Source organism: Colias philodice, chromosome 3, assembly GCF_061535455.1.
Source record: "Colias philodice isolate Cphi_HAF_F1 chromosome 3, ilColPhil1 Martin Lab GWU primary, whole genome shotgun sequence".
NCBI classification, from domain to species: Eukaryota; Metazoa; Arthropoda; class Insecta; order Lepidoptera; family Pieridae; genus Colias; species Colias philodice.
In genome coordinates this window covers 3,174,896-3,188,606 of record NC_143088.1, presented here as the reverse complement: position 1 = coordinate 3,188,606, position 13,711 = coordinate 3,174,896, and the positions used below count along the sequence as shown (strand labels likewise).

General features: G+C 33.2%; 2 protein-coding genes across 3 annotated transcripts in view; both read left to right on the top strand.

Annotated features, from left to right (window-relative positions):
* Window positions 1–13,711, top strand: part of LOC149489479 (uncharacterized) — a 74,082-nt gene that overhangs the window by 52,267 nt on the left and 8,104 nt on the right. For both annotated transcript variants that reach the window (XM_089713923.1, XM_089713915.1), the window contains 4 exons: window positions 9,893–9,990; window positions 10,868–11,075; window positions 12,471–12,622; window positions 13,209–13,399. In XM_089713923.1, the coding sequence (XP_089570049.1) occupies window positions 9,893–9,990; window positions 10,868–11,075; window positions 12,471–12,622; window positions 13,209–13,399 (649 nt within the window). The remainder of the gene's footprint in view (window positions 1–9,892; window positions 9,991–10,867; window positions 11,076–12,470; window positions 12,623–13,208; window positions 13,400–13,711) is intronic.
* LOC149489480 (uncharacterized) lies at window positions 8,331–9,992 on the top strand. The gene has a single exon (XM_089713668.1). It carries the CDS (start codon window positions 8,577–8,579, stop codon window positions 9,693–9,695), a length of 1,119 nt encoding a protein of 372 aa, XP_089569794.1. The 5' UTR covers window positions 8,331–8,576; the 3' UTR covers window positions 9,696–9,992.

The following is a 13,711-nucleotide window of genomic DNA, read 5'->3' as shown; positions in this document are numbered from 1 at the left end:
AAGGACTAAGTATATTGCACGCCTCATAAGCGAAGCGTTGAGGTGGGTACTACTGTCACTTCGCGCAAAACATCTGATTTTTCAAACTTAAAATGTCTTTATGTATCATACATTGCACTTGTAAGATAATACATACACACACATATTAAGAAAAAACACTATTTTTAACGTTCATGATATTTTTGATGTCATTTTTGTTATTTAAACTAGTTAAAAAACAGTTTAAAAAAGTTCTGTCTTGGACGTCCGTGTGTCTGTATGTGCGGATCCTTTTTCTTGTTAACACGATAGCGACCGAAATACTTTACTAATCGAGTCTTTTTTTTTCTCTTACGCTTGAGTATGCTCAGGAATAGAACCCTTTCATTTTTCAGGGTCTGATTCGATGTGGTTTAATTGTTATTAAATAAACAAAAATAATAATTAATAAATATTTATTAAAAAAAAATTATGAGGCGTGCACTTTTGGATTTTCCAAATTATTTTTATATTACGTAGCCTAGTTTGTATTCCTATATTTATATAGATTTTAACAAAATATAGTTTGTACAATAATAATTGAGTGCAGTAAATGAGACCAACGGTAACAATTCATACTAGGAGTTAGGACCTCTGAGAAATATGTTATCCTCATAAAAATATTTAGGACTTATTGTTACATGTGCAATTAATTATAAATAACATTCAAAAGTTTATGCTCGTTATTAAATCATTACAATTTACACGTATTAACATAAAGAAACGTATATTTTATGGTCTCGCAAAGAAAGTTAGGCAAGGTTTTATGGCTAGAAACTACCGGAAGGTACTGGGTATAATAGTAATTACACTATAAAATTTCATCATTTGGAGTTACGTTAATAAAAGTTAGTAGAGCATTGCCCTAACAAATTATTGATGAATATAATTATTTTCATTCATCAACATTTTTTTTACAAATCCGTAATACTTTAATGCTGAAATAAGTCGCCGAAGACTTTACCTTAATTACGAGCATATTTTTTTTTAGGTTTAACATTATTTTATTTTCATTAGGTACCTATGTCTTAATATTTTAATAATTATGAACTAGGTATTCAAATAATAATAACAAATTTATATTTTATTCACCCTATTTTTATGATAAATTCTTTTGTTACAGGTAAACCTTCATTTTTATCAGACCTCAGATTTTCGTAAGTTCCATGAGCCCATGAACCCAACATGCCCTACGCGTGCACTTAATTCGATGAGTTGCCCGGCATTTGATAGCCCACTTTATTTAATGATCTTTATTGCTTAATCGAAATTTATACTTTCAACTATTATTAAAGGATGATATGGGCATAGCCGAAAGATGTGAGTATGTTTTATGAATTGATAGACTAGAAAGAGACATACTTAATTAAAATCAACATTATTATTTTAGTAGAGCTTACATTACATTACATTTGAGATTACATTTTTATTATTTTTGATTATCATGATAACAACCGTTATAATGATAATATCGTTTACCTTTATTTTGCTATAAATATATAAGCGACAAACTAAACTACTAGGTAACTAAACTAACTACGTTACTATAATAGGACATGTAGATTGTAGAGCTACCTAAAAAAATAAATAACACTGCAAAAATACACTTCTAGTTTGAATAGAAAAAATTCCATAGACACGTCATAATTTAATTAAACAAATTTAAAAATATGAATCCAAAAGTACCAGGCTCTCATGAGCAGAGAGATGCGTAAAATTGTAAAGCGGCCAGTAATCCTGCGCTTCACGCTCCATTCAGGAGGTATTAGGTATTCAGAAGCACTCATTTCGGCTTTCACTCATGTTATGAAAGGACTCTTTAATCTTGGTACTCGTTCTAAGACATTGAGATGTCTTTAACACTTGGTAAATATTAAGAGCTTGCGTGTCGATATTCATGAAAATTTCACTAAATATTTTCTAATAAAATTTTTAGGACTTTACTTAATTGAAACTCACTTATATGATAGATGCAAGAAGTAAGCATAATTTCTTCCATAAGCAGATATGATAGTTGTATAATAGTTTTATTAACAAAACAAAACAATATAGATGGAATATTCTAGAAGAAGAAAAAAGATCGTAACAACTCAACACGCGTGCAGTTCCCACATCCATACAATTTGTCATTCCTTGTCCATTCGTGGCCAATAAACATCATTCATCGTTAGCTCATACGGGAGTCGGGACTATTAACCGGATAGTCGTAAGCGGTCAATTTATCCAATTGGCTATTCCACCACTTTATATAGCCGACAGGATATGGGTTAGGTGTCGATAGACGAAAGGTGACCTCCTAATTGTTGAATCGATTGAGTTCTTTTAAAATTAGTATTATGTTGTTATCTACGCTTAAATAGTTATGCTTTCGTGGTTTGAAACGAGAGAAATTAGTAATGGATTGTGAAGTTAAAACAATTCTTATGATCATCAAATATGAACATAAATGTCTTAGGTGCCTACTTTCTCTGATCTGCTCTATAATTCGAATGTGGCAGGTAATAATTTGATGGTCCCATCCAATGGTAATAATCTGTGGTAATAATAATGGCTTGAGCTATGTTTTAGACTCGTTTTTACTTTTTACATCTGAACTTTTTAGACTTACACTGAATAGGTACTTTAGTCAAATGCGAAGACTTGATTTTTGTATCTAGACAGATATAAAATAACATCACATATATATAACATCACTATTCTAAATCTAAGTAATTTTATATGTAAACACTACATAAAAAACTGTTCGCGATATCACGCGTGAATGCAAAAACAAATAGAAACCAAATATGTAAATAGAAATACAAACTCGCAAACAAAAAACAATACTCACATCGAGTTCACATAAGTGTTACCCAATATTTGCTCGGGGTCACTTTAACCTTACGTTACGTTAAGGGCACTTGTAAATTCACACGATGTGACGTAAACTTTATTTACTTTTTATATTTTAAGATCTTGAAATTCTTATAATATATTTCTCATGACATTACAAAATAAATTATGTTATTTATAAATTAATTTTTCATTTTTATTGCTCGACGTTCGCGTTCTTAGGTGCTCATTGTAGGTATTTCTTGAATTAAAATACCAATTTAAATTATTATAAAACTAATGTATGTACCTATAAAATATATACGGTCTATAACATAAAATAATATATCACGCAACGGATAAAAATCTATTAATTGTTAGTTGTCTTAGATACTAATATTATAAAGAGGAAAGGTTTGTATTTGTATGTATGTATGGTTTTCACGCATAAACTACTGGACCGATTTTGATGAAATTTGGCACAGATAATCTTTAGACCCTAAGAAAGAACAAAGGCTACCTTTTATTGCGAAATATGTACCACGGGCGAAGCCGGGGCGGACCGCTAGTCTTATCTTGTCTTATATATAAAAATGAATCGCAAAATGTGTTGGTAAGCGCATAACTCAAGGACGGCTGAACCGATTTCGATAATTCTTTTTTTATTATATTCCTTGAAGTACGAGGATGGTTTTTATGTAGAGAAAACGTAAATATGTACCACGGGCGAAGCCGGGGCGGACCGCTAGTTACTAATACATATTTTAAATGAGAAATTGTTATTTTATCACCAAGTTATCTCTCGTAGCTGCATAGGTACTTACTATTGTAGTATTTCTTTTAACTAATCGTCTAACTAATCTCTAATTGTAAATTATATCTAGCAGTGTACCTATTTAATTAATTATTTAAATCCAAGGTTGTTAATTACTTTACAATTAGTGGAAAACGGTTGACTGATCATTATTTAATTGGAAGGTCTTTTTGTAATAAATGTTTTTCTTCCCTATTTATCCTCTGCTGGCTTTCCGCCCGCGGCTTCGCCCGCTTTGTCCAAGACCTAATAAATTATATACTAAAACCTTCCTGTTGAATCCCTCTATCTATAAAAAACCGCATCAAAATCCGTTGCATAGTTTTAAAGATTTAAGCATACATAGGGACATAGGGTCCATAGGGACAGAGAAAGCGAATTTGTTTTATATTATGTTGTGATGATAAGTGTGGTCTAGGCTAGGTAATCTTGACTTAGAAAAGAAGTACCTACTTAAGATAAATAAATGTGTAGCACATATTTTATACGGAATTAAAATAAAAACAATACAAATATAGGTCATCAGTCATGTATAATGGAAGAATAAATTACTATAACCTCTATAACTAACTACTACCTGAGGCAATAGATAAAACTAAGCGGTTAAAAGGAAGGCGATAAAAACTTAGTAATTTTAAAATACATATATTATCATAATAGCAAGAAGAAATACAAGTACCTACCTATTGTATTATTTTTGTATAAACATCGCGTAAGTAATAAAACACTTGTTTCTTTTTTAATCGTGGAAATTGGTATACACATTATATCTTTCACTTGATATTTAAACGAAATAATATGAAAACGTTATATGTATGTATTTTATACCTATGACCAAATCACAACACGTTTAACATAAAATGAGATTTAGATGACATTATGATATACGAGACGTAATACAAGGCATAATATAAATCTCTAGAAACAACAGCAGCAACAGATTTGTCACTAAAAATAAACTAGCTTACCGCCCGCAGCTTCACCCGCGTGCTCTAAAACTTACTAAATTGTATACTTAAAACTTCCTCGACAGCCACACTATCCATTAGAGAAAACAGAATGAAAATCGAATCAGTAGTTTTTGTGTTAATCGCGAACAAACAGACGCAACGGGTGACTTCGTTTTATAATATGCTGTGATAATAAAACATCTTATTTCTTTTAAATAATACATAACAATGAAAAGTGGCCTATTTACGTTATTTTATTATAATTTCATGGATTGCGGCCAACTACGCTTCAGTTGGTATCTCCATCTCGGTGAACAATAGATTATAATAAAGTTCTACTATACTGTATATAGGGTGTTTGGAGTTGAATAGATTGAAATATAGGGTCGTATGAACTAAATAACGAAATTACCTACTACATTAATAATTAGAAGATGAGTACACAATCATTAGAAGATGAGTACAATAAATTGACCTTTAATTTTAATTTATGACTTATAATTATATGATGCCCCTTAATTATTAAAGTAAATAATAAAATAAATTCGAAATATTAAAAAAAACAAGCAGCTAGCAATGTACATTAATTTAAAAATATATCTTTTTCTGTTTATTCCTCGAAAAATGGGTGTAAGGATGTGACAAATTTTCCTAAAATAAACTTAATGCACGAGCTAAAAATAGGCATCATAGAGCACAATACAATGAAACAAACGTACAAATAAATTCACCCTAAGCTCCATGGGGCGTAGGGTTGCCACACATAAATTCCAAATCTTTATTGCAATAAAGCTGTAAACACTTAATCCTTTTAAGATACAACGAGTTCAACCGTATAAAAGGTATTTAAACCATGGGAACGTTTGCACTCAGCCCTATTTTGCCCCTATACAATACACGGTGTACTTGACTTAATGAATTCCTTGCCGTCCTTTTGTGGTACCCGTACGATAAGAGGCAATGTACTGTAATATTAGGGTTGCCACTTTTAAACTTTTGTATGAGCAATTACGGGTTTAACGTTAATGCCGAAGATATTTGGTGCATTTGTTGATTTTATTATATGTAGCATGTTTCATAAGACATTGTCAAAAATTTGTAACGATGTAGAAGCGGTAAAGTACCTGAAAATATAACTATTAGTGTCTTAACTAACAACATACTTTTAAAACTATTAAAGTTAATACCGAAAATAAATAATTGCAAGGTTCGCCATACAATATGTTGTTTAATTTATTCATATTTTTAATAACATTGAACACACAGCCCTAAAAGTAAACTTCAGGAGTTATTTCCTAGGGAAATGTGGCAAGATAAGGAAAGTTACAACGCGTGTTAGTTATCTAGCTGTATGTGGGTTACAGGATATTTACGGCACAGCCAGAATTAAACACTAATATATTGAGAAATACACGGAAATGAAATGCACTAGATTTCGTACTGAAAATAGTACTAACTTACCATTAGGTATATTTTAGAAGCCCTGACTCATCCTCTTTTAGAATTCATCCCGTAATGTTGCAATCATGCAAACTATTAGAAGAGAAACAGAAAAGAAACCTTTATTATTAGATAAAAGCACCACAGAGACTATAATGCCTCACATTGTTAGATATCTAATCCTACGGCCAAAAACGTACTCTAAAAAACAATCATCAAACCATTATAGTAATATTATCTGTGCTATTTAGACTAAAAAAAATTAAACTTTATTCAGATATTCATCAACGAAATTAATAGTTTATTTGCAATCAAAATATTTTCATAACTTATAACATTTTTTGTAAGTACCTATTGGAATCAAAATAATCACTTTCACGACCTGGCCTTCGTGAAATTGGAGAGCTCTATAAGAACATACTAATTGATGTTCTATAAATTTTATTTAATTAATACGATGAAATAATTACTTATATCATCAAGTTGTATGCATGATAAATAGCATATTTTTTTTTAATGAAATTAATTGATTCTAAATTATTAGACCGCATTTTAGTGCGCTTGCGTACTCACTTGTTATTGTAATATTGTTACTGGCGATAAATAAATTCGTAAATCTATGAACCAAACAAATATTATGTAAGAATTTATGATTTATTACGTGTAATTGTAAAACTGAAGAAAAGTGCCGGTCGATTTGGGCTAATGCCAATTATCGAATCTAATGTCCAAATGCTTTATATGTATCTATGATCGAATAAATATTTATATTTTAGTCATAAAAACATAAACAAGAAAAATCCATGCATTTCTGATCATATTTGTGTTGTATAAACTTTATGTCTGTTATCGTTGGTGAAAAGCAAACTAAATGCATTGAAAAATAAATATCAGAAACAACGTTAAACAAACGTCTAATAACAACGAATTTTGAATAATACACATGACAAAAAATGCAACCAAAGAGCAATTTTTAAAAGTTGTATCATTTGACCCTTATTCTGGTTCATTTAGTTCTTCACGGAAGAAAACCATTAAAAACGCACGCGTATTATGCAATTCCAAAAAGTTATATAACGCATATTACTGAGACCATGCTAATGATGGCAATTAGAGTCCCACACGTCTTAGACGAGTTGTTGTAACATCTAATTAGCTCGCCCTCCTCGCAGGCTCAAATTAGGTCGGTATTGTCATGAGACAGCGCTCTATACGCTCAACATTTTACTGGAAATAAGCGCTCCAGGCGTTACCTAACATTCTATTATACGATAATTGAACTTGGGCCATGTTATCATATTTCGTTTAGCGCGATAATCAAAGATAGAATTCATAAAATCGAATATTTATATTAAGAAAGCGGATGACAAATAATTATTTATTTAGAATCTGTTCGAAACTAAGCCACGCCCTCCACAAAGGTCCTATTGTAAATGTCAACTTCGATCACTTTTCCTGATCTCACCTTCGACATATAAAACGTTACATGCGAAGCTTTTAGCTTTGTGCTTTCTGTTGCGAGTTTTGCTCAGTGAACGACGCAGCACAAAGGAACAATGACAGGAGGAATATTTACTATGAGCCAGCCTTTATTTGCGACTGAAAGACTTTTGATAGATGTACACATTGCGATAGGACATTTCTACGTTAGTATTGTCGGAGGCACGAGAGCTGGTCGTGAGGGTGTGTGGACGCATGCGCGCAGTCCAAGGACACTGACAGTGGCTCAGTCGGTCGGGAGGCATCGCCGCGGATGCCTGATCACTAATCCATACTCTCCATGGATTACGATGCGGAGTGCCGCATAGATCGACTCGTAAGACCGACCCGAGGACCGCATGCCAGGTCCGCCGACCGCAGCACCAGGCCGCAGAGCGACCCTAAGCACGGAAGCCCCACGGGCGCTGCGATTCAGCCTTGTAATTGGATTTTGACGTTCAATAAGCTAACGTTAACTGTGCTGATTTGATTGGCGAGCGCTTTTCGCTTCGATATCGCTTGCTTATCAAAGTTCCGCTTTGTGTAGATGCTTTTAATGTTTCCAAAAATTTGGTCTTCTTACGTAATACATTATGAAATGGTTGTTGCATCGTCCTAGTACAGTGTGGGCTTATGAATTAAAAGACAATCGGAAATAGTGATAATGACGTGTTGGGAAAGTGTAGGATTTCTAGGTCCTTGCGCGCTTCTCGCGTCATCTGCTATCAGGGTGAGTTTTTATAAGTACATAACTAAGTTCAAGGTCGCGTTCACGTTACGATAAATATTCGTACTATTCCGTTAAGGGCGCTTTACACTAATGATAATGAAAGATTAATTTTGTATCCTTTTAACGATGTTTTATATAATTACTTCCGTGTTAACATATTATTTAATTATCCAAAGAAACAATGAATGTTTTCAAAACACGTCAATTATTATTCTTAATGAATGACCCAAGTTCCATAAAAACAAATATCGCGTAAATATTTGCATTTCTTAATGATATATTAATAGGGGTATTGTTTTCATATCAGTTCAGTTGAGTTCTTGATCGAACCACGATGGTATCGATAGTGTTGCTGACCACAGAAGAAGTTTTACAAAGTAATAGATTTTGGTTATGTTTGGACACAATGTGGATAACTGAAGACTTGGAACCGTTTGAAGAAGTTAAGCCGGAATTCATTTTCTCAAAGCCACTTCCGAGAGACGTGTATTATGCAAAGTATCCTGATATACCGAGAAGCGAATCTGAAGACGAAAACTCATTAAGTGTTGATGGTTTTAAAAGAAAACATCACGAATGGAAATCCAAAATACGAATTCGTAAAATAGATTCGAGAAGATTTTCCAGTCAATCCATGTATTGCATGAAATCAAGGAGTTCTTCAGCTGTCGATGTTACTAGGAGAGTTACGTCACTGGTATATGCAAATGATGTTAAAATTTCTCCAAACATTTCAACGAATAGTGAAGATAGAGTCCGCGATTTTTTCAATCGATTGATTGAAAGCATTCCGCCTCCACCTTTAGAAGATACAAGTGAAGTTGACAAATCAATTTTAAAACCTCCAGTTACGGATAATGAATTGAATGATTTTGAATTACCAGACTACAGTGAATTTGTCGACGACAATATGACTCGAATGAATAACAATTCAACACAAGGACCTTTCACATCTACAATTAAAAGATCCAGTCGCAACGTGCACTTTATGAGTAGCACGAATTCATTAAAAACGAATTCAGATTGTTGCGATTCATGGTATGAAAGCATATACGGCGTGTCAGACATAATAGATGGTCCTTCTGATGGCATGCATGCGATAACTAATGAGTCAGACCGAATGTCGTGGTCTGATGTTATCAATATCTGTGAATTAATTAACAATTTGTTGATAAGCAGAGAGTCACTAAATTCTGAGAAACTTATAAGTCAGTATCGACGTGAAAATGATCACATTTCAAGTATATCTCAAGAAAACGAAGATATTGCTTATGAAAAATTTGTTATAGATAAATTAAACAAAACTCTAAAAGCGTCTGTGCCTGATTCGTCTCCTTTAGATTACTTTGACGATTACAATAACTGTGTTACTTTAACCACGCCAAATGCTTTAATATTTGGAACGTTTTACCGCTTAACTCCAAACGAAGAAGATTCGGTAAATGCGGCTTGAAATTGGATGGTCTAATTAATTTTATTCACTGTACAAATGTGATGCTAAATAAATATTTAATTTAAAAGAATCTATCTTGTTTCTTTCTATCTATATTTGTTTTATCTTTCTTCTATGATTTCGTAGTAAGTAGTTGTCCTTTTTGATATAAATCGAATTATTGTTGGGCTTTTCTGATGACAATATTTTTGTTTTAGCCTCCTGAGAACGAATTGCAAAAGAATTCGGATCGTGTGTTATCGGAGCACGAGTTGAGGGTCCAGAGATCGCTGCAGAAACTCAATGTTCCAGAATGGTGAGAGTTTATTTCTTATTACAATCTATATTTTCCTTCTAAATAATCGTTGAAGTATCTGAGAGTTATTTTAAAATAAGCGATATTCATAAATTTCTTAAAACATAAAGGTGCTTTTAAGTGAAATAATAAACACGTGCTTCTTATACAATATGTGAATGCATTACTCGAACCAAAATAGATTATATTGCACCTGTTGACCACCCTCTAACCGACGTAATTCATAAATTTTCAATCTAAAACAAAGTTTCTTCAAATTCTATACAGTGAAAGTTACTTAACATTGCGTTCCTTCATAACAATGATGTTATTTTAATCATAGAAATATATCAGAAATGTGCACCGGAAAAAGGGTTGCTTTATAGGATTACTTTGAATTCTATAAATATCCTGAGTGGGAACAGATAAAATTGCCCGTACATTTTATTTAGAATACGTGGGTGAGTCAGTGGGAGTTGAGTATTTTGATACGAAATAAATTAAAAACGTGCCTCGAATATCCTTTATTTAGGTGAGATTACAATTATATAACACATTGAAAAGGTAGACAGAGTTGGAATTAATTTATATTATATGCAGCCATTATCTGATAAAAATATAATAAGGACAAGACTGTTGGTCAACTATCTTTGAACTTTGTTGGTACAAAATCTATTATAGATACCTACGTAGCTATTATTTAAATACTCACGGTTGATGACAAACTTTCCTTATTACAAAATCTAATTTATATTTACTATTTAATTCAACAATGATTGTAGAATGTAGACAATTAATTTTCGTTTCAACAGCATATTTAAGAAATTTAGGTGCAATCTTATTAATATATCTATAGATACTATGACTTCGCCAACAAAAGAACCATTTACAATTAAAGGTACAAAAACGCGCCAGCCCCCCGCGAGGGGTTCCTCCTGCGCAAGCGGCTCTCTGACGCCTCTTCAGCAGCGCGGTGGAGCGGGCTCAACTCGAAGACCACCTCGCTGGGCAGCCTGGGGGCGAACGCTCAGCCCCCGCCGCCGCAGCTGTCCCCGCATACTACCAGCTTTGGGAGGTGGTCAACGAGTCGGCTTAACTCCAATCAGGTGAGCAAATTGTATTAGCATCCAGCTTTGGCAGGTGCTCCACGACAGAAAACCTCATTGTAAATTAAATTTATCCAAAAAGATACGATAGAAAGGAACGATCGATTTGTGGGTTGTAATTACCTTTTGATATTTAGTTTTATAGCATTCATGATAATTTATTAAATAATATAAATAAATCGATCACGAGGCGGGAATCGAAGCGAAAGACACTGGTTCTCTATTCTCTAATTATGTTTTTTTTTCATGTCTAGATGATCAGGCAAAGCTCATTTTTCCAACATTAAATGAATATAAATTTATCTTTTACTAGCTTTATTATGATTATTAAATGTTACAGTTACAAAATTAAACGTAAAAGTACATTGTGCATAGTCTTCTACTTCGAGTAATACCGTGTTGTTACGTTATACATATAAAAATTTCACAATATGGATATTGCATATAAATTAATAACGATGCCTTTTATAATTAATAACGATGCGCAATAATAATAATTATAGGTAAGTATATATTACATTGTTATGTCTAATTATTCAATCGTCAGCTGTTTTGAATAGTGATTAGCTTATAAACCATAATTAACGATATTTTCACCAGATCGTTAACAAGAGTGGCCTTGATAATGAATATTCAAAACATATTATGTACAAATTAACATATTCTTAACATGTATTGTTATGCACGGTAGCTTCTTACAGTTTCAGTTCTCTTTTATCTGCCAAAAGTAACAGTCATGGTTAGTTTAGTTTACATTCCAGTTTGATTAAACAGTGATTTTGAAGTTAGGGTTTCCTGATATTCTGAGTAACTATTATACAAAATAAATAGTGTATTTCTATGATCGTGAGAAAAGTGTTTTATATAAGTGTCGGTCTATCTCTACCAAATTATCACAGAATTAGGGGTACCATATTACCTGACTACATATTTCTTCCATAAGTATTAGTCTCTATCCGTGCAGTACCCAGTTACCGTATTATGTAGCGACTATTTAGCAATCTGTGATATTATTAATTATTATACCACAAGGATAACCTTGAATAACCATATTTTTGCACGTATACTGCATTTCTCAAACTGCGTTTATTTAGTGTTGCTTCGCAAACAGCATAATTAACCATATACCAACCTGTCTCTATAACAATTGCAGGCAGTATTTTATCCCAGTTATGTAAAACAAAACTTATTTAGTACAGTCTATTAAATATCCAATTCTTATCCCAGTAACATAAAAAAGTTGGCTGGAAGTGAACACTCTTAAGTGATAAGGCCGCCTTATGTGCTGTTTTTTCTTTAAGAATAAGTTTTGTTTGTATTGTTTGTATTTTGGCAGCACAATAAAGAGTTTAAATAAATAAAATAATATTTAGTAATAACCATAACCACTTGCAGACGTCACCATGCTCCTCCACCCGTAGCAGCATCCGCGGCACCAGCCCGCTGTGCTCGCCCTCCACGCGGTCTTCCTTCAGCGCGCGACAGCCCTACTTGGGCTGGAGGAGCCAGGAGCGACTGAATTCTACACCTAGGACTCCGCATGAAAGGTGACTTATTTTGTTTATTTTAAATGGCGCATGAAAGGATGTTTTTTAGTGTGATTCATTTGTGTTTGAAGGAGTGTTAAATGTTAGTAGAAAAGTAGTTAATGTCAGATAAAAAGTGACCTATAATTTTGTCGCCAAAGTAAACTTGATTGCTGTTCTTTAATTTGTGAAGAAATACATCCCATATATTATATGACAATTGTGTAAAGACGATTATTTCGTAAATTATATTGTAAGGGTCATTTTTTCAATGCTTGGATAAAACTTATCCGTCCAATAAATTAGTATTACACAATAATATTAAAATGTCACGTAAACTGTCAAATACGGACAATTAGAATACGTTTTTAAAATGGTAGTTTTATACATTATTCGACGAATAAATTTTATCCAAGCATTGAAAAATCGGCCCTAAATCTAATAATTGAATTAGATATCTCATAGCAGAAGTATGTTCAATAGTCATCTAAAATTTGGGTAATTAACAAATAGGTGAATTACTGGGTATTTAAATAGAAATTTTCAAAAAGTCCAAAAAACATAATCAAATCACATATTATGTATAACCTCAAATGTCTCCTTCCAGGCTAGCATCATCGCTGCTCCAACAGTCTGCGTCAAGTAAAGCGTCAGAAGAGATCCAAACATCGATCAAGGAAGTGACGTCAGCGATAGTGCACTACGTGTCGGGTCTGGAGCCGGCCAATGGGGACGCAGATCCGGATGTCTCGCCGCGCTCCAGTCAGAAGCTGTACTGGTTGGAGAGCTCGTTTGTTGGTGAGTATAGTCTATAGAGCACAAGCGATTGTAGTCTATAGTATAGGTTCTGTACTGCGATGTCTTAAAGCAGTATTCAGATATTTAAAGTTAAAAAAATTGGTTGTCTGTAAAGTCGGTTTACTGACGATAGTAGAACGTGACAACGTCCGATTGTGCTTCTTTGTCGCTCGTTCCGCGCTCTCGCTTGCACTTCAAGCCTTACATGGAACGCCTCAGAGCGAGGTAACGCCGCATGAGTCATGTTTTTTCGTGCGTGATTCCGGCTCTATCGAATTATAAGACGTCACGTCAAAAAATATTGGTCAAAAA